Source organism: Heliangelus exortis, chromosome 3 (genome assembly GCF_036169615.1).
Source record: "Heliangelus exortis chromosome 3, bHelExo1.hap1, whole genome shotgun sequence".
In the NCBI taxonomy this organism is placed as follows: Eukaryota; Metazoa; Chordata; class Aves; order Apodiformes; family Trochilidae; genus Heliangelus; species Heliangelus exortis.
Window position 1 is genome coordinate 17,424,072 of NC_092424.1, and position 20,200 is coordinate 17,444,271.

Consider the following 20,200-nt stretch of genomic DNA (forward strand, 5'->3'; position numbering starts at 1 on the left):
TCCTCTATATGCATTCAAAATCAAAGATACTATATCTTCTGAGAAAAGGTGAACACATTACTGTTTTCCAAGTCAGGCACAAAACTTAGATGACTTTTACTGGCTTTTAAACTGCAATATACTACAGAGAGCAGTATCAAAAATGACTACAAACTCATGCTAAGCTGTCACACATCCTGAAAACCTCGAGGTCTGCAAAGGAATTGTGGTCACATCTTACAGCACATTGCTGTCACCAGTGCCAGTGCCCAAGTTCTATGCCTCTCAACCAACACTCCTGGAAAGGCTTGAACTGCCACCACCACATTAAATTAGAGGTGTTGCTATTTTTATGAGATTCATCCTCAGGTTTGTGTGCTCCCTGGAAGGACAGCCTTGGCCCAGCCTTCCAGACACAAGCATGTCTTTACAAGACAGACATGTAAATACAGTAAAACAAACAGAGCAAGAGCATGGCATTCATCTCCTGGATCCCCCTCCAGCAAGGAAGACACATCAGATGGAGCTATTTTGTGTATGGTTTAAACGCCAACACATTGAGTCAGCTTTTCCTTTGCCTCCACAGAACTGTATAGCTCACACTCCCAGGGCACCTTGGTTTTCACACTGAAAACTACTCTCTGTTCTGAGTTCCATGGCCTTGGTTTTATAATGGCTTAGTTGAGCAAAGGCTGTAATTGGTCTTTGTGTTTACAGTTTTATTTACACTTAGAGTTAGACGGACAAAGGGGAAATTCTTGAATCAGGTTGCAGAAAGAGTTTCTTTTTTGATTCTTTTCGTTGACAACCCTCTGAGCTTTTTAACTGCACCCCAGTCAATTCTGTCACTTTTCACTGAAACCACAACTGCTTTTCCTTTTTTTAAGAAAAGCAGATGTTCTAGTAATGAAGTGGTCATCAGAGCTTAACCATCGGGAGAAAACACCAAATACAGAAGGAGCCCTAATAAAAGTAAGGCTCCAGAAATACTGTTTCTACTTGCCTTCACACAGTCTGCTGAGACACGCTGGTGTAAGAGGCCAGGGGCTTCTGCCAGTGTAAATATACAGTCTTTATAAAACAGAAACCATGGCCATTAGTTACATAATGGCATAGTATCATAGTACCATTTCGGTTAGTTTGGAGCTCATCACGAGGAAACCCAGGAATTCCATAATTTACTCTTAATCCAATCACTGGGAGCTGAGAGCCAAGTTCTGGTTGAGTAGGGAGAGGGAAAAGGAAATAAAGATCATGGGGGGAAAAAAAGAAGCACGATGTACCCAGCAGCATTGATGCAAATCTAAACCCACATTACAGCCTCCATAAGTGTTAACAACGGAACCGAGATAGCAAGCAAAATTATGCATTACAGGAGGCTGAGGGACTTTAAACTCTATGCCAAAATGTTTGTTCCAATCCTGTGATTTCCCTCTCAAACTCTCCTCAATGATCAGCTCATAAGAAGTGTCCTCACTATAAAACTACCCTTCTTGCATTCCATAACAAGAACTACTTGCAGTGTGATGCTGCTCTGCTGATGTCAAATTCAATTATATTTAATGTAATCTTGGGTGAAAGTTAGCAAGGGGTCGGTTGATATCTTTTCACTAAAACCATAAAGCATACAGAAAGACAAAAATAAGGTACCAGAGAATTACCCACAAACCCCACAACACTAACCAAATTCTAAACCCATCTCCATCACATCTGTCCTGTGACTTTCCCAAGACATTTGTGGAAGAATACTGGCCACATCTGACAGGCTGAACAGCACCTTGGCCAGGAGGCAGCAAGTGCTTCAGCAAAGGTCTCTGCACTAACCTCACCTGAGCACTGATTTGAGGTTTGACAGTGAGGTGCACCCTCCATATTCCACATGCTTTCCAAAGCAGCCTTACACTGAGTGAATACACAGAGGACTAAGTGCAAAGGAAAAAGAATACTACGGCACTATGAGTAGAAGGAGTGCAGGCAGAGGATGTATATGCCCCATGAGACCAAAGGGTCATTTATAAAACTTGAGTCAAGAACACAAGACTTCTACTTTTGCTTAGACACCAGACAGAAAATTGCCCTTTGTGTAAGCTGTGGAATGACAAAATTGGAAAACAAACTGTATGGTGGTTTTGGATGGCATTCCTGCCATGGTACAGGCTTTGTGTTTCCTTTGCATTTGTAAAAGCTAAATTCATGCTAATTGGATAATGGTAATTTTTGTCTAAGACGACAGGTGGGCTGAGAGGCTGTTTGTTTGCCCGTTAACCACTCATTTCTGAGAACACAAACACCTTTGGGGAAATCTTAATTTTGCCCGACTGGCCCTTCAGTTTTGTGAGTTAAACTTGTAATTTTAATGTACTGAGGTCAAAAATCTGAAAACACATTAAAATGGTGGGCAGTAGCACTCCACAGTAGCAAATCTTTCCCATCTATCACCATTTAAATGTTTTTTGAGCGCTACTTCAGCTTTTGTTAATATATCTGTTTCTTGGGATGTGGAGTAAAGGCAAAATTTTGTGCTGAGGGAACACGTAGCAAAGCAAAGCTCACTGTTTCAAAGCCTACAGCTCCTAGGAGATATTTGAAGTGGTTTGGTTTTTCTTAAAATTGTGCTTTTCTGTGTCTTTAGAAGAGCACAAAGTTTTTTATTTTACACAATTTCTTGAGTAAAAATAGTATTGTAAGACCTATCAGGACTGAGAAGCTAGGCTCTTTGTGAAAGACTGCTGGGATGTTTACTGCTCATAAAAAAGAGTTGGGTGTAGATTCGGGTGTGTGTGGACTGTGTGTGTGAGGGTGTGGATCTCTTAACAAAGACTTTTCTGTATTCAAACTGTTACCAAGTTATTGAAGTTAAATTGGTCTTGACTGGAACAAATAAACAAAAAAGAAAGTTATACTTAAAGCAGAATGCATTAAGAAAGAAGGAAAAAAAAAAAAAAAAAAAAAAGCCCAGCACAGCCAATATGTCTGGGGTAAAGCTCTCTGCCAGCCTGCTAGTACAGGCGCCAGGGCAGTGTGGCAGTCCTGCCAAGTACCCCTATTTCCCCTTCAAAATACTCATGGTTTCTTCTACTCTAATCCAGGCCAAAGAAAAAAAACTCAAATGCAAAATCCTGGGATAGCTGTCCACTTCTCAGAGGTACAGTTAGTTATTTAGGCAAAATAACTAGTCAGGTACATCCAAAACTTCACTGTCCTACTAATTTTATCCATCCAAATCAAAGTTTCATTATTAAGAAAAGAAGCTGGTAAATTTTTTTAAACACATACCAATAGCCAGTTTTGCCAAATATGGATCTTTGGCTTCACTGTTACTAACACTACTGGCATTGAATCCTCCTGCACCATCCTATTCTGAATCACTGTATATCCTCCATCACTCCTTTTTCTTCCTCAACTCTTCCATTAAGATGTTCCAATCAAGTAATGGAAGACTATAATTATTTGGGTTTCTTGTAACCAGGAACACACAGAGGCCATGCCTTCAAAGTAATGGAGAATATCCACTTTTCACCGTGCTTGTGTCAGGGAACTGGCTTAGTGAGGCAGCCTTTAAAGCTACCACCTGTACATCTCTCCCCTGCAGAACAGATTTGTTTCTTTAGCCTTCTTCCCTCTCTAGCATGCTGCCCACAGCAATTATGGGCAAAGCGTGCTTCCCACTCCCCTCCCCAGCACCCCAGAGAGGTCTCTGGGATGAAGGTGAAAGCCAGCGCCACCTACAATGCCATGTTGACCCTCCCTTGCTTTCAAGCTCTGCTCCCCTCCAAAACACAGCATATGGTTTCCTTTTGTTACGCATAACCCCAAAAGGTTGAGACTCTATGTGCTGAGGCACCTGAAGTAGCTTTTGCATTTTCTATGAAGTTCAGATACAGATTTCACTTCTGGTTTTTTTTTTTTTTTTTTCCACAGAAACATATTGCTGCTATTTTTATTTGCCCATAGCCCCCATGGCCCTGCACCAGAAGATAAGTTGAGCATCAGCTATGACACTAAAATAATAAAGCCCCCTTCATACAAAGAGTGGCCTTTTTTTTCCAACAAAAACACCCTCACAGGAGATCTCCCCTGACACAAAAGCATTGTGCAGCTGAACTAAATCCTCACTTGGATTATTGAATTGTACCACTCATCAGCATTTCCGTATTACAGCTAAAATAATCCTTCCTGTAAACCACTTATCCAAGATAAGGGGAGAAGGCAACATTTTTAAACTGCTCTCCAGGAATGGCTCAAACAGGCATTTACTGTAACAACCTATTTTTAATATTGATATCTCACAAACCTTTCTTTACAGACCCATCACCTTCCAAAAGCAGTTTTAAGAATACAAATACACCTCACCTATCCACTGCAAGTTACAGGCCCACATAATATACATTGTTTTAGGAAGGCAAAACATCCAAGCTAGTGTCTCACACATTTTAAATGAGGGAAGGCTGGTCTTGCCTGCTTCATATCCCACCTGTCATGCACCCTTCTGAGGAAAAATCAATGGAGTCAAGGCACTTCATGCCAGCCAACTAGTTTTTCTTACAAAGTGTTGAAAGGTAGCCAGCCTGTATTTTGCATTTTACTTTGTTACAGACAGAGCCTATGAGCTTTCCTAAGATGAGAGATGTGATCCTCATTTTCCACAGGGATAAATTTCAGCTATATATGCAAGGACAGGTTTATTTTGCTTCATGCTAAAGGTGGGTCCCCCTGTTATTAAGGTCCAGCAAGAGTGTCATTCACAAAGTTACCTCCTCAGAAGTCCTGGAATTTTTTCAACTGGACACCTCAAAACCAAAAACTTAACACCCTCTAGAAGCTCACCTCTCCACACTAGATGGACTGCAGAGGGGATATTCAGATTGCTGCAGAAGCCTGCAAGAGGAGGCACTCTGCTCTCAATATTTCATGCCCAAGCTGGAAAAACACAGTCTCCTAAGGAGAAATGAGCTGCATCAGCCCCTCTGCTTCACTGCAGAAGGGCCAGAGCAGATTGAAAAGGGTTTAGGCATCTGACTGGCACATGCTGCTTTTCCTCCCCCTCTCCTCAGCCTGGATTTACATTCCTGGCATAAGCTGTTCCTTCAACACAATTTGTCTAGTAGCTCTGAACTGGAGAAGAACCCTGAAAGGTGTGTGAGGTCTCTGCCATCTATGGACTGGCTGGCTTTTTACATTAGCATCATAATCTCAATAAAACATGAACAAAACATCCAACTAAAATGATCTAGTAAGAGATGTTCTGGTTTGTTGCCTGTTTTTTAAGAGAAATCTCTGAAATTCCTTCCAAGTAAAATCCTCCAGAGGAAGCTGTTGGATTTCGCTGCTGCAAAAATACTTTTCCCTGTAAGTCAGCTCCCACTATTTAAGATATAGCATGATATTTTGTTCTTTTTAAAATAAACATGTGCACCTTTAATGGGATAATATCAGTCCCTTTAATTCACATTTATAATTGCTTATGCATCAAGTCTGATAGAGTCATACCAATGCTGTAATAAAGCAAAATCCTGGTATTCTCCTCTAGCCTGCCTCTGAGTGGCCCCAAGTAATTCAGAGGTACATTGCTTTCAATAATGAGCCACTACCATATTGTTGCTTTTCCCCCCTCAGCAGCAAAATCCTATTGATACTGCAATGTTTTCACCCTAAAAGTACTAATAAGGGAAAAAAAAGTCTGTTTTATTGTGATTACACCAGAGGACATTTCTAGTTACAGCAAACTTGCTGTTAAATGCTCAGGGAGGTCAGCAGGTCGGTCACAAGTTTCAAACTTGTAATCTTGTTTTCATCCCAAGCCCCTAACATTGCTAGTTTATACAGCTGCTTCATCACATTGCTTAAAATAAGAATAATCTTGCTTAGTGCAGATTTTTAAAAAAGACAAAACCAAGATCTGAAGCCTGGGAGTTTTTGCATAAAATGAAAAAATACATATAATCTCACTGATAAGCCTCCAGACCTCAGGGGTTGCTCGTATCACTGAGTTCAGTAGATGGGCTTCTTTAGACAGGAATGATCTTGTAAATGTAAAAAAACCCAAAATAAACAGCAAACCCATAGAAGTACAGACAGGACTTTCTGGGGAAAAGGTATAGGAGGACACTTCTTGGGATGGGATCTCTGGATCACTCACATGCAGGGAAGAGGGGTACCACAGTGTGTAGACAGGGAGAAGTGGTGTATGGTATGAAATGCAATAGAGATCCCAGGGGAAATCAGGCAGGCAGAGATAAGGGAAATCTCCATTTTGCCACTCAGGTGGGAAGTGTGGGGAGTGGAGGACAGAGCCCCATGCCTGACCCAAAATCTTTCCCTGCCCTTCATTTCACCACTAAAGGGAGCAGAGAGATAATCAGCAAACGTTGTTTGCTTTTCATTGAGCAAGAGGCTGCAACCCCATTTCAGAGCTACAGGTGCTCTGGATGCTTTAGCAATTCTTAGTTAACCTAGAGCATAAAGTACTTTCCAGCTAACCAATAATAGCATCCTGGGCCAAACCAACCACAAGACAGTCCTTGAGTAAGGTCCATAAGGCAAAACATTTGACACATTCTCTAAAAAATGCGAAGAGTAACCCTGTGTATTCTCCAGTTTGTTAAGTCTGAAGAAGTTAATGTTGATGGCTCTAAGTCGCCTCATCTGCCAATGAATGTGAGTTCCTCACTGAGCAGGAGGAGGAAATACAGCAGGAGAACCATTTTGCCTAAAGTGAGGTCGTAACTCTTCATAACAGAGTGTACTTTCTTTGAGTCCTCACTTACCAGCTCCACACAGAAGGTCATTTGGAATGCTTGCTTTGTTCAAGAATACAGAAACACTCATGAAAAGGAAAAATCAGTGGAGTTTACCTGTCATCACAGTAGGTAAATTTCATGTCCATGCTATGGCGACTCAGGAAGGTCTTGCTGTCCAGCGGGATATCGATGTTTGAAGGATGCTGAATAGGCTCACACATTATTATAAGGCAGGTGAGAAGAGGCTCTTTATACCCACACAGAGTGTGAGGAGGGCAAGTATTATACACTTTAACTTGTCCAGTGCAGTGCAAAACCTGAAATAATGATTTTTTAGAATAAGAAACAAACTTAGAGTGTACTTTCTCTGCACACCAAAATGTCTTTTAAAATAAAAAAGACACTTATCATGGCTCAAATACAGTACCTTCCATGTGGCAGACTTCAGATTAACAGTTCTGCCTCTGTTGGTAACGGTGCATTTCATCCTCATGAAGAAGTCACGCTCAGTTGACATCTCTTTGCTTTTCTTTCCAAAGCCGGGACCTGTATAAAGAAAATGGGAAATTAGTTTTCCCAGTTTTGCTTCTTGATTTCTTCTACTTACAAGCACAAACAGTTCACTAGAAATAGCAGAATAATTCTCAGATAATGTTCCTACAGAGACCATCCAAGACGCACGGACCATTGAAGAGCAGTTTGTAGAGCTCATACATAAACCTTAAGTGGAACTTAAATAGGACTTTGTGCATTTAAACCTGTATTTTAGCTTGGAGCACATAAATCTTTGCAAAGCATTACATGTGAAAACACCATGCCTGTCTTGATGAAAGGAAAATATTAAACAAACAGTTATTACTGCTATCATATATAAGCAACATTTGGTAAAACAAAACATATCTGCAAAGTACTGAATAACTATTAATGATTACTCTAGGAATAAAAATTCCCTTTACCAAAACTAGCATTTCTACTGCCAGGCAATTACTTCCTTTGGTTACTTAAAAAAGCAAAGAGTGACTTCTATTTTCATTATTACCATTTTTCAGACTCAGATTCTCTCGAATTTCTTCATGGTCACATGGATGAGTGAAGTCAAAAATGCTGTGTCCAGTTAATTCCACCTATGCAAAAATAAGAACTGTATTCAGCTAAATAAAAGCAACTAGGAGGATTTATCTGTTTTTAAATACCATCTATTCAGATGAAATTAGTCACTAGAATGTTGTGCATCAACAGACAGATTCGAGCTCATTTGGAGGATTGCAGGATTTTTCACAGAGGAACTGAGGAATCAAAGATGTCAAATCTGACCATGGTCTAATCAGCAGTGTGTAGTGGGTCAGAGGAGGTTTAACTCAGTCTCTTATCAATGATTTGTGCTGTGTCCTGTATTTAACATGTTTACCTTGACCACACAGCCACATCAAACTGGTGACTTATGGGGGTGGACTAAAGAGCACATATATTTAACCACAGTCCTCTGAAGATTTAAGCTTTTTAACAGCATCTCAGTCCAGGTGTGAGAGGACACAAACTGGGAATCAGGAGAACAGCCTTTCCACTACAAAAGGTGCACCCACTTTTCCAGTCTCCCTAAACCATCTGCTCTGTTTGCTGAGATCCAGCAATGCTCACAGACACACTGTGACCCTTCCTTTGTTTATCCTAAGAATAACTTCTCATTTTCTTCCCAGTACAATGCCCTACCTGTGGATTTATATGGTGTGGTTTCAGTCAGCATGACCAGTTATTTTCATTACAGAAGGAAAACATACCCTAAACAACAAAGCAGGAAAGGAGGTGACCCAAAAAAGAAGCTCTCTCCCCTCTGTCTCATAGTCTAGGTCACAAGATGAATAAATGCCCATTCTCCTCTCCATGGTAATACCTAGGAAGGCAAGATTGCAGTTGCCAAAGACACTACAACTTCGATAGGGAGAAGGAAAAAACACCACACTGTTCTCTGGTGTTCAGGGTACCTGCCTCAGAAATAAGAAATTTTATTTCCAGTCTTTTTTGCAGTGACACACAGCTATTTATTTCTACCTTTAGGCATAGGATTAATTTCTAGGAATTGTATTACAGAGAAAGGAAAGTGTTAGGGAACAAGTTACCTGGGTAAGACCCATGTATTTGTTGACATTCTCTGACAAAAAGATCATGTCTCCATCCTGTGTCACCACGGCAATAAATCCCTCCAAAGCTTTCAGGTACAAGTTGTCCATCTGCTGGTCTGCCTCGAGTTCATTCTCGTTGTCAGCACATACTGAGAAAAAAAGCAAAAAAAGCATCTAAAACCTTCAGCACCCTAGCCAGGCTTTTTCAACACAAACACATTCAGTTATAAGGCAACAAAACATTTTCCTGCTGTTAGAACTTCCTTTTCACAAACCCTGTCTGGTGGGGCTTCCCTTGAGAAGCAAGCTGCATGCACAGTGTATGTATATCATTCATAACACTGAATGATATTTTTCTAAACTTCCTGGCAAATGCAACAGACCCTCTATTCACCTTTAGAGAGTTTCTGCAAAATATATTTTCAGTACATAAAACCTGTATAGCCAGACGCTGAAGGATCTCTTCTTTTTGCACATTCCTCTTGGCCACATGCAACCTTTGTGTTTCCTAATAGGAAATAAGTATAGGGCAAATCTTACAGAAGTTGAGTAAATTTGTGCATTCCTAACAAATGTCTAACAAGATGCTTCTATCAGGTCAGATTTTTTAAGAAGTTCAAATACTTTTCCTCTGAAGTGTTTGTTAACACTGCCTTTAGCAGAAAAAGCAGAACAAACTTCCTTGGAGTTCTTTCGGCAGAATCTCTCTTTCATCCCATGAACTTTGATATTTCCAGATCTATCTCACTGATACCTGTTTTTAAATCTGCAGACGTCAGAACCTCCTACATGCCACTTCACCAAACTCAGACAAACTTCATCACCCACCTATGCTTCTCCTGTGGTACAAGGAGGAGAGCCTCAGGCCCCACTTATATCCCCACTGTTTGCCTATGCAGATTAATGAGCCCAGTGCATCTCATAATTTTTTGAGAAGTCGTGCCACTGTTCTGCTGACATGCTAGAATATTTATTAAGGTGTTTTTTTCTTATTCTTGTTGTGCATTTTCCTGGTGCTGTAGAGACAACTGATAACACTGTGATGCCCCCATCATGTGTGTCCCACACTGCTCACCTCCTGCAACAGGAGGCAGTAAGTAGGCAAAGCCACAGGCTGGGAGGCAAGGAGAGGGAAACACTGCTCCTCCTAATGCCCACCACCCAAGTGTCCACTCAACACTCCTGCCTTCCTTTTTACACTTTTAAGCATGTTACAGCTCCATGAATAAGAGGACTGCAGGAGATGATATATGGATGACTAGTATAAAAGAATGTGTAGGAGCTGGCTCATTAATTACTTGACATGTTTTGCGTGAAACTTCCGAGATTATTTTTTTAAAAAACTATTTCCAGATATTGCATCTCGTCTGTGCGCCTCAGACATGCTGTGGGGAGCTTATCTTCATAGTTTTGGTAGTTAGCCTGAACATTTGTGATCAGACATTGCAAATATGTGTAGTGGTAGAGCTCTGAATCAGGGGCAAACAGCAAACAAACAAGAAACCCCTTATTGTCTCAGAATAAAGAAGAATCAACTCCAAACCATACACTGCTGAAGATACAAGGCCATGGGTAAGTCCCATCTAGATCCAAGGCGCTCCATAGCCCAAGGCAGCAAGAATGATCTGAGAGAAGCTGCTGAGATGCTGCTCTCTGTGCCCATCCAGGCTGAGCCCACCATCAATTTTGCTGGCCAGAGGCTCCAGCCATTTTTCATCAGCCTCATTCAGAAGAGCAGTGGGACTCTTAGCCAAGTTTCTTGAAGAAATTGCTCTTCTTTGTTGGTTTAATGTTGCAATTTCAGCATACAGATTTTGTTCTCCAGTACACATACTATTAGCATTTGAAATTTTCATTTGTGTTCTTCTCCCTGAAACAGCACATTTATCACTTCCCTATGTTTCTTGTTGAAATACTCATTTTGGAAAAAGTCTAGAAGCAGGAATGGGTTTGGTATTCTTCTGGATAGGGATAAGGCTGAGCTAAGCTAATGCAGTTCTTACTTTGAAGTTTTAATGAGCTATGATTAAAGGATGAGTTAGATCTACATATCTCCTGCAACTGCATTTGCTGGTGCCTAGGGATGCAGAGGGATCAGTATTGCACAGCCCACCAAGCTGCTATTTGGAACAGATGAGTGATGACAAAAAATGATGCTGAGTGCTGCTTCTGCATCCTCATCCTGCTCCTCAACCATTCCTCACCACCACAGCACAGTACTCATTGGGCAAGCATGAGAAAAAGCAGAGTCAACCCCAAAATTTGGTTTATCAGCCTTTGCTTCCCTACATGATCGTTTGGTAACAGGGAAGAGAAGACTCTCTCTGGGAATAGCCAGCACAGGCTGGGGATTTATAATTTTGTGTCTCTGCACTGCAATTCTAACTACACACACAGCAGCCAGTTCCTCCTCGGCACAAAGCAATTGACTGCAGGAAATTACGTCAGGGCTAGCATTTAAAATACAAAAAATACACAATAATATATTTGAATAGCATGCACTTTGACCATAATGACATTTAGGGGGGGGGGGAAAAAAAAAAAAAAAAAAAGGTAAGTGACCATCTGCTCCCAAGCTTGTTTCTGCTGTGTAAAGAATGTCAAGGGTCTTTTTTTACTTTTCCGGAAGCAAACAAATGGTTTATTCAGCAGGGATCATGGCTATAGCCCAAGACAATCAGCCAAGTGTGGGTTCAGAGAAAAAAATGACTTTTCAGCTCTAACCTCAGACCCTCCTTTACATTTTTTTTTCCCAGCTCATTAAGTTTGCATTAACAAAACATGACCATTCAAAGGCAGGAAGGCTATTCAAAGCATTTGTGTTCTTAAATGCCTCCAACGGTGAAAGACAAACACTTTACTTGTATTATCAGATGATTAAGTTTGCTTTTCCATGTATATAAATTATATTACTTATACAAACACACACAGAGGACACAGAATCACTCACATGAGGTCTGCAGGTTCAAACCCTTAACATCATAGCTGAGCACAGCACTTAAAGATACAGTCAGCATTAAAGCACAAGGTTAATGGATTTGGTGGGATCAGAGTTCATGATTTTTTTTAATTAAAGTTATCTTTGTCCAGCTGGAGGCATTTGTGATGTAGACTGGGAGAAGGGAGAGAAGAGGGTTTGTGCTGCTGTGCAACCCCTCTTGCATGACCCAAAGCGTGACCAGAGTGTTTTGCAGACACCCTCCAGCTTCCCAGGTAACTCAATAAACCCCTCTGCACCCCTTCCTTCCTCCTTTGCAGCCCCAGACACAGCAGGCAAGGGGAGCTGGGAGATACTGGTGTCTTGTAGTGCTTAATAGGGTGTGCTCATGTTTCAAAGATGGAGTGAGTGGGCATGATCAGACAGGTGACATCCAGGGGCCACTGTGCTCCTGCTGCTCCCATCTCTTCCTTGCCAGTCTCCCATGGGCATGCCCAGGGAAGGGGTTGCACCCAAGGCACTTTCACATCTGCTGTGTCCAGGCTCTTTGTGGTGGTTGCAAACACAGAGTCCCAGGTGGTGTCACCTGTGCTAACCCCTTGAAGCACATAAATTACCCAAGGAGCCTTAGTTCTCAGCAAAGAAATATGCCAGGCACCACGGTGGTGGCCGTAGTCTGCCCTGTATCAGGTAACTTCATATAATTGTAGTAATATAAATAATAAATAAGTCCCTCATATGGCTCCAGTTACAGCATTATAGCTTGCTCCCGTTCTCCTGTGAAAATCACTAACTACTAATACACAGAGGATGTACACACATTACTTCAGAAGCAATTCAGTTATTGCCACTAGCAAAAACCCAGTTTCCTTTGAAAAATAATATTTTGCAGAAGAAAACCAAACAAAGCCATCAGTGCTGCAAGCTGCCCCCAGAAATCCCTATTGTCCTTCACTTCAGCTTAAGAAATTTCAGCTTCAGATGGAAAACATTTAAGAAAGCTGGGTCCAAATTCAAGTATGAGGTTCACATGAAGAGGTGGGGCAGAACTTGGTTTCCAGTAGGTCTGAGGTCACTTTATCCAGGTAGCAGCACCACAAGAAGACTTGTCAGAATTCTCTCAGTCCTAAAGAAAGCTGATCATAGGCTCAGTTTACCCTGACTTTTAGACAGAGGTTTTATCAGCAGCACTGTTTTGGGTTTTTTTCTTTACTTTTTGAATTTTGAAATAAGGATACATTTCTTATTTTTCCTGTAGCTTCTTCAGCCTCTATTGATGGGAATATCTCAGTTCAGGCACAATGACAGTACAGCAGGGGGACTGGACTGCAAATACATTGTATTCAACTATAAATTAACAGCACATTCAGCAGAATGAAATGCTGTAATATTACTGGCCATATTATGGTTACACTTATGGATCCCAGCCAAGACTGTGCTCATATAGCACTGGGAAGCCTACAGAGAAGGGAGAATCCCTGTCTAGCTGAGAATGAGAGATCTTTCAACATGTGAGAGACAGAGAAAAGTATGGTGGTCTCCCTGGGGCAACTGCAGAGCCAGGAACAGAGCAATGGTGTCCCATGCCCCATTTTGATGGGTCATCCACCATTCATATTGCTCCAAGGCAGTGTTTCTTGGTTTGCATCAGATTTTGATGCAGTATTTTTTCACATCATGTCTCCATCTTTATGAAATTTTGATAAATATTTTTAATCAGCTCTATTAAGAAAAAATTTCTAACCACTAAAGTAGAATTTATTCATCAACAAATAACTTTGAACTGTAATGGCAAACGGTTATTGTAGTGTTTATGATAACCTTTTATGCTAAAAATAGCTCTTGTAAACAAGCTTTGATTAATTCCCACTGTCAGGATGTGCACTGTTCCCAAGTTTAAGAACACTTTTTCCGTAGATGCTTGCTCATTTCCTTCAGTCCAACCTCTTGGAATGAGTCTGAAGGCTCAACAATCAAGCACTCCCTACAAGAAATAACAGCTCAGGTATAAACAACCTTCTAGCAGACAGCCTAAACTCCTCTCAGCACCTTTGATCTGTCTCAAAGGGGCCTTTTGGGTAAGCTCAGAAGTAGAGTGAGAAAAAGTGAGGTCACATTGCCACCCCCAACAAATTTTCACACCTTTGTCCTTAATCCTGGATGCTACAACTACCAGTACGTGTCTTGGATATTGAGCATAGTAGACATTAAGCTGTAGTTGAAACCAACAGGCAGAAGTAAGGGAAGATCTAACAGCAGCTCCATTCTGCATCAGAGAGCAACTTTGAGGCAGACTTGTCTCTTCCTGGTTTCTTGTTTTGCATCAAAGGAAAGAAACTGATTTTTTTTTTTCTTCCTTTTTCTTTTTTTTTCTGTCTTGACAGGACAGTACATCCTGTTCAAGGGGATATTTTCAATGTGTTCAATAAAAGCTTTCAAATTAGATACATCAAGAAAAAGCTACTCTTAAACTTGAAGCTTCCTGAAGGGCTCTTATCTCTAAGTGCACAAGCAACTTTGATAAAGAAAACACTTATGTTAGTGTTGTTTTGATTCCAGAGTTTGGACCTAGCCAAATCATTCAGGTGCTGCTCCCAGGAAGCTGCTTTGAGTCCTGCAGCCATTGGTGCTGAACATCAGGACACAGCACTACAGACCAGGCTTCCCGAGCCCCCTGGCACCTTCTGGTGCAGCTTCCCAAAAGAGGGATGTCACTTAAAGCAGTTGAAGCACTCAGCACCCAGTTCCACTCTCATTCATATCACAGAAATATTTTTCCAATTTAATAGAAGCAAACAAGTAGATATGTTGCTTTTAAAGCACCATTTTATGCCACAATGGTCTGAGATTAAATGCAGCTTGTCCAGACAGTTAAAAAACAATGCCTGCATCACTTTTCCCTACAGTATGTCCTCTCCCCTTAAAAGCCTGGAGAAAAGCTATTTTTTCCCTTCTGCTCCCTGCTGGCTTTCCGGCTCTGTTGTCTCACTCCCTTGAAACAGCTTCACACTGGCTTCCTCATGGCCTCCCTTCTCCCAAACAACTTCCCGTCTGCTTCCCTGTTCCCTCCCCGTTTCTGCTACTGTCTGCCTGCACAGGAGCAACTCCCATCCAGTTTCCTTTGCTGAACCTCCACACAGAAAAGACACCACACAATTGGGATGGGATTTTAAAAAGCTGATAAAATTGTGTTTGCATAATTAGCCTGACTAAAAAGTTTGTATTCTGGGCACACAGAAACTCACTGGTACCAGAGAGTTCTGGTTCCTGCAATGCCTTTAGCATCAGCATGGTCCAAATAAGCACTTAGTTATTGGCACCACGTGCTAATGCATATGCAGGCTTCTGAAAGTGGATTCTTTCCCTCATATCCAGACAAAAAGAGTATCTGAGGCAACCATAGCTGGTCACAAATTTTAGTTGTTAACCAAGACATCCATTCTCAGGGAAAAGACAGTTATTTCTCTTTTGCCATCTATTAATCCCCCCCCAAAGAAGCATTAGGCTAATTTACTAGCTATACCAGAGAGTAATAGGGGACAAATACTGCTATTAATTTTTCTGACTATACTAAAAGACATAAGATCCAGAAGCTTCCCTGCCAATAAGCATCAGTCTACTTTCAGCAGAGACTTTGAGATCAAAATCTTTACTTGAAATGAACAAAGATCACTTCTAAATTTATCCCCATCAGTTGAATGTGATGATGGCAAAAAATGTGCCAACAGAATTAGAAGACATCTTGAAAAATATTTAAGATGATGGTAATTAAATGATCCTTCTACTTAGCATTCCAATTATACCATGTACTGTTCTGTGCACAACATGGAAACAGTATTATAAAGCTATTGTTTCAGTTTGCTTCCTGTGATACTAATCTCAATCAGGCCGTCAGACGAACAGCCTGCATTTCTAAATGTTAAAGGCTTCCTCTCCAACATTCCCACACAGAATTGCCTACTGTGAAAATCAAAGGGAAACGTGTTACTAAGTAAAGCAGCAACTTTTATAAAGCAAAACCTGGTATTTTTTACCCTTTTGAACTCTGAGATATACAACCAGCTATTTCCTATTATGATAGGATACAAGGGCCAAGCTCAGACCCTGCAGCTCCTGCAGGAGACGTGCACCCTGCAATCCAGAGGCTGGGATTTTCAGGGGCACGTAGCAGGAGAGCTCTCAATGAGAGCTCAGATTCATGGGCTCTGCCATTCACCTGCTGGAAGAATGTGAGCATAGATTTCCCTAGGTCTTGGCTTCCCTACAGATAAATAATCATTATGCAGACAGAGGTAGTAAGACAGCCCAAGTTACACAAGTGAAAAGCCAGGGAATAATAGGAGGGGGCATGAGACACTCAATGCCAGTGGGCTGAGGCTGGCAAGTTGCCTATGGCCTTCTGAAATCCCATCTGGGGCATCAGCTTGCAGAAAGCTGAGGATGAAGTCCTGGGAAGGACCTCGCTCTCTCTGCTCCAGGCAAAATTGTCATGAAATGAAGAGATGCATTTGTGCTCGAGTATTGTGTCCACAAACAATAATATAAAATCTGTTGTACCAGTAGGTTTTAACAGAATAAAAAAAAATGTTAATCAAGCAGGTTTTTTTGTCTACTATCTTTTGAAGCATTTTTCAAGCTGCACTGCAAGCTTATTCTAGGGACATTTGTGTGTGTATACGTATATAAATGAAATAAATGTTATTTTAATGTCCTAATTAATGACAGAACAAATATTTCCACTTAACTCCAGTTTAAGCTAAATGTCTTGCCCAAATAATCAAAACTATTTCCGTGAAGAAAAAACATACAGCTAAGAGGGGGTCTGTGGGTTGTGGCAGGCGTTTGCTGCTTCTCATGAACCCTGAGGTCCTCCATCTCCCCATTTCCCTGTTCACCTGTCAGAGAGGACACAGCAACCGCTGAGCTCCCCCATCAGTTAAATCAGGCTCCTCAAATGCAATACAGAATTAATGGCAAAATTCCAGTCTGATAAACATGCATGTGAAATGGGGGCAACTTTGCTTGGGGCTCAGCAAGGTTTTAGAGCAAAGGCAAGAATGAAGTGTGGACACAAATCACACAAACCCAGTGTCTGCTTCACATTCTCCTCAAAATGTGATGAACAGTAAACTTCATCTGAGAGCCAAAAGCTGTATCAAAACCTTTCACTTTGAATTAAATCAGACCACCTTCCAGTGAAAGCCTTGTGTCCCTATGAAGTTGACATTATTCAGAAGCTCATCACTGAAGACCTGAACTCTGCTTTTAACAGGAACACATCAGAAAAACAGCACCCACCAAATATTAGCTGTGTTAGGCAGCTATTGTACAGCAATGATGTTAATCAGTCCTGAAAAGCAGTATTTTTTCAAAGTTCACCTGCCAGAAATACCCATATTAAATTTTACAGCCTTGTCTCCTGAGAGCAAGAAACTGCTCTCAACCTGATAGAGATTTGCTTTGGTCAGAGCACAACTTCACACTTGTGAATCTCAGGAGACTCAGCAAGTGTAAACTGCCAGGCAATTAATTGCATGAGGAAGAAATAATACTCTTAAGTCATTATTCTGATAGAGAAAATGAAAACTTTTTCTCTGTTTCTACTTTTTCCAATGCCTGATAAATTTTCTTTCAAATATTCAGGGCTTAAATTCTCAGCCTTCCTGTTGGCTAATTTGAATGTTAGTTACACTCTGATGAATTTAAGTAGCAGATGAGCCCTTCACAAGCAAACAGTGGTTTGCTGGCTTGAATTCTTTCATTTCTGTGTATTTGCATTGTCAGAAAGTAATACCCAGCTTTTTCAGAAGATCAGTCCCTTTAAAATATCTTATGCACAATTCCTCAGAATAGAAGCACTAAAGATTTAAAACCTTTATCTACATCTCCAGTGTCTACAGATGCAGCAATAAATAAATCTGCATTTGACTAAGACCACAAATTGTAATGTGAGGATTTAATCCAAGTCAGTATTGACTGGGAAAGTACGTTAGATTTAAGGCCAAGCAGCTGACATAGAAAAACCTTAAAATATTAAATCTCAGCCTGCTACTACTGTAATGTTTCATTTCCAGACTCCTTTCTAACTGGTGGGTCTTGTTGGTACTTCAAGAAAATGTTAAACAGCTACACAAATCACACTGCTTTTCAAACACTGTTACAAAAAATAAAAAACATGTATTATGCTTGTAAATGTATGAATATTATATAAATAAATTTATAAATATCGAATAATATGAGCCTAAGCCTCACACTACAGAACCTAAATAAATGCTGAACTATAGACTTTTTTCCTCATGAAGAAATATACATGTATTTGAAAATTTCACTTTAATTCTAGCAGTTTCCAGGTCAAAGCAAATATTTTTTTCCTGATGAAAGCATGAAGCTATTTCACATCAAGTTTCACAGGTATATGCATTATATGTTTTATCTGTTAGAATCCTTCAGAAGTTTGCCTTTCCTGCACTGTGCCAATCCCTAGCTCATGCCACATAAATATTTGAAAAGGTAAAGAAGCTGTGTTTTGGTGAAAAATTTATTAACATATTGTCTTGGTGTCTCGAACGTTTAAGAACATTTACCTATTTACACAACTTCTTCTAAGTATTGATTACAGGACAAAATTGGAGATGGTTTGCAAACATTGTTCAGCAAATAAACTTTCTTTTCACTGAAATAGATGTTAAGACCACGTTCTGTAAGCTAAAATGAAAATACCCACATTTTATATAATAGTCTTAGCAGAGCCCACATAAAAACTACAAAGTTACAAAGCGCAGAAACAGAATTGCATTTCTCCTATTTTTCAGACTAAACAACAACAAATGAACTGCATACTCTTCCACAAAATTTTATATTTCCTACTAACATTTATTATAGTAGTTGTTAAGGTATGACTCAACTTTTCTAAAAAGAAGAAGTGTAATCACAGCCCTATTGGGAGGTTTGCCATCAATGAAGGAAAAGATGAAATTTTGGGTTTACCTTTCACAAACAATGCAGGCATTATTTTCTTAAGGTATTCTAGACACTTACAGGTCATTGTGTGAAAGTTCCCCCAGAAACATCATCTGTTTTCATTGACCTCCCAGGCTACTCAAACCACAGATTATCAGTGATTATTCAAATATAGGTGCAAAATAAGAACATTGTTGATTTTACCTGTTTGTACAAGCTATGAAAATGATGCTGGTTAACATTTCCTACTAGTCCAACACAAGCAAGATTCTGATTACATGGAATCAATTTATGTTGACTATTTAGCAGTACTTTGAGCTAGCGATCTCAGTCTATCTTGTCATGAACAATCTACTAACTATTCATTACTGGTGTTCAGCACAATTAACCCTTTCAAACAAAGTTCTGGACATTCAGAACTTCCCAGCTGCCTTTTGAATGCACTGGTACAAACATGCTTGCCATACCAAATCAAAAATGTACTTGTTTTCAGCATGGAAGCTTAAGACTTGTGTTTGAATTATGATTAAACTCTTAAAAATTTAAAATCTTGTAACTGAGATTACTAAGTCACATTCAAGTGTTTTGAGAGTTGCGTTTTTAGAGAGGCAAAACTGCACAAGTTGATAGTTTGGTGATGAAGACCTTATATGGTTAATATCACTCAGATTTTTCTATCCCAACTAAAATATACATAATCCCAATGAAAAAAAAAAACCTATCTTTAAATCCAGCTGTATTCTCACAAGCAGTTGTGTCCTGTTCTCACTTTAGGACCCAGTACTCAGAGAAGACCACACACAGTCCTCCCAAGCTGCCACCAGCAAACACTGACAGCTTTATAGCCAGATCTTACCTGAAGACAGAAGCTTGTGAGTACGTAGGAAACTGATTGCCAGGCGCATTATGGATGCCTTGTCAAGGTGGGAACTGATGTTGTGGGGCAGGGGCAGCTCATGTGCCAGTTCATAGAAAACTTCGGTTTCTTTGCTTCTCCTGCATCTTGCTGCATCTCTTGATTTCTCCTTCCTTCGTTCTGAACTGCTCCTGGTAGGTAAAGGAGAGAAAGGAAAAGCATTTCTTGAAATGCAATTCATGACCTGAGAGAGGCATTTAGAAGAATCAGTCTGGGCAATGAATCCATTCTGTAAACTGGTTTAAATCAGTTGACCAGACATTAATAGATATTGCTCTTTAAAAATGGGAATTAGGTCTCTGATTCCACACAAGTCAGCCTATGGACCTGCTGAGTCCCCATCGAGAGTAACAGGATCAATACCTGCCTTAGATGAGAAATCCAAAATGAAACAGAAAACTATTATTCCTGGGATTCAGGAAATGTTCAAAATAAAAACTTCAATCTAGTTCAATCTAAATTTACTTAAAAAAATACTCTGGGATGAGGTGACAATCCATTTTAAATTTGGAACAATTACAGTGCACGTGGCTGTGTTGTAGATATA

General features: G+C 40.3%; 1 protein-coding gene and 1 long non-coding RNA gene across 9 annotated transcripts in view; one reads left to right on the forward strand and one right to left on the reverse strand.

Annotated features, from left to right (window-relative positions):
* Positions 1–19,526, forward strand: part of LOC139794199 (uncharacterized) — a 73,032-nt gene extending 53,506 nt beyond the window's left edge. The window contains exon 3 of the long non-coding RNA XR_011725012.1: positions 19,512–19,526. This is a non-coding gene — a long non-coding RNA (uncharacterized lncRNA). The remainder of the gene's footprint in view (positions 1–19,511) is intronic.
* EPAS1 (endothelial PAS domain protein 1) overlaps positions 1–20,200 on the reverse strand; it is a 79,138-nt gene that overhangs the window by 16,155 nt on the left and 42,783 nt on the right. For all 8 annotated transcript variants that reach the window (XM_071739441.1, XM_071739439.1, XM_071739434.1 and 5 more), the window contains exons 2-6: positions 19,594–19,784; positions 8,837–8,988; positions 7,759–7,843; positions 7,147–7,265; positions 6,834–7,036 (exon numbers count right to left, since the gene is read on the reverse strand). In XM_071739441.1, coding sequence (XP_071595542.1) covers positions 6,834–7,036; positions 7,147–7,265; positions 7,759–7,843; positions 8,837–8,988; positions 19,594–19,784 — 750 coding nt within the window. The remainder of the gene's footprint in view (positions 1–6,833; positions 7,037–7,146; positions 7,266–7,758; positions 7,844–8,836; positions 8,989–19,593; positions 19,785–20,200) is intronic.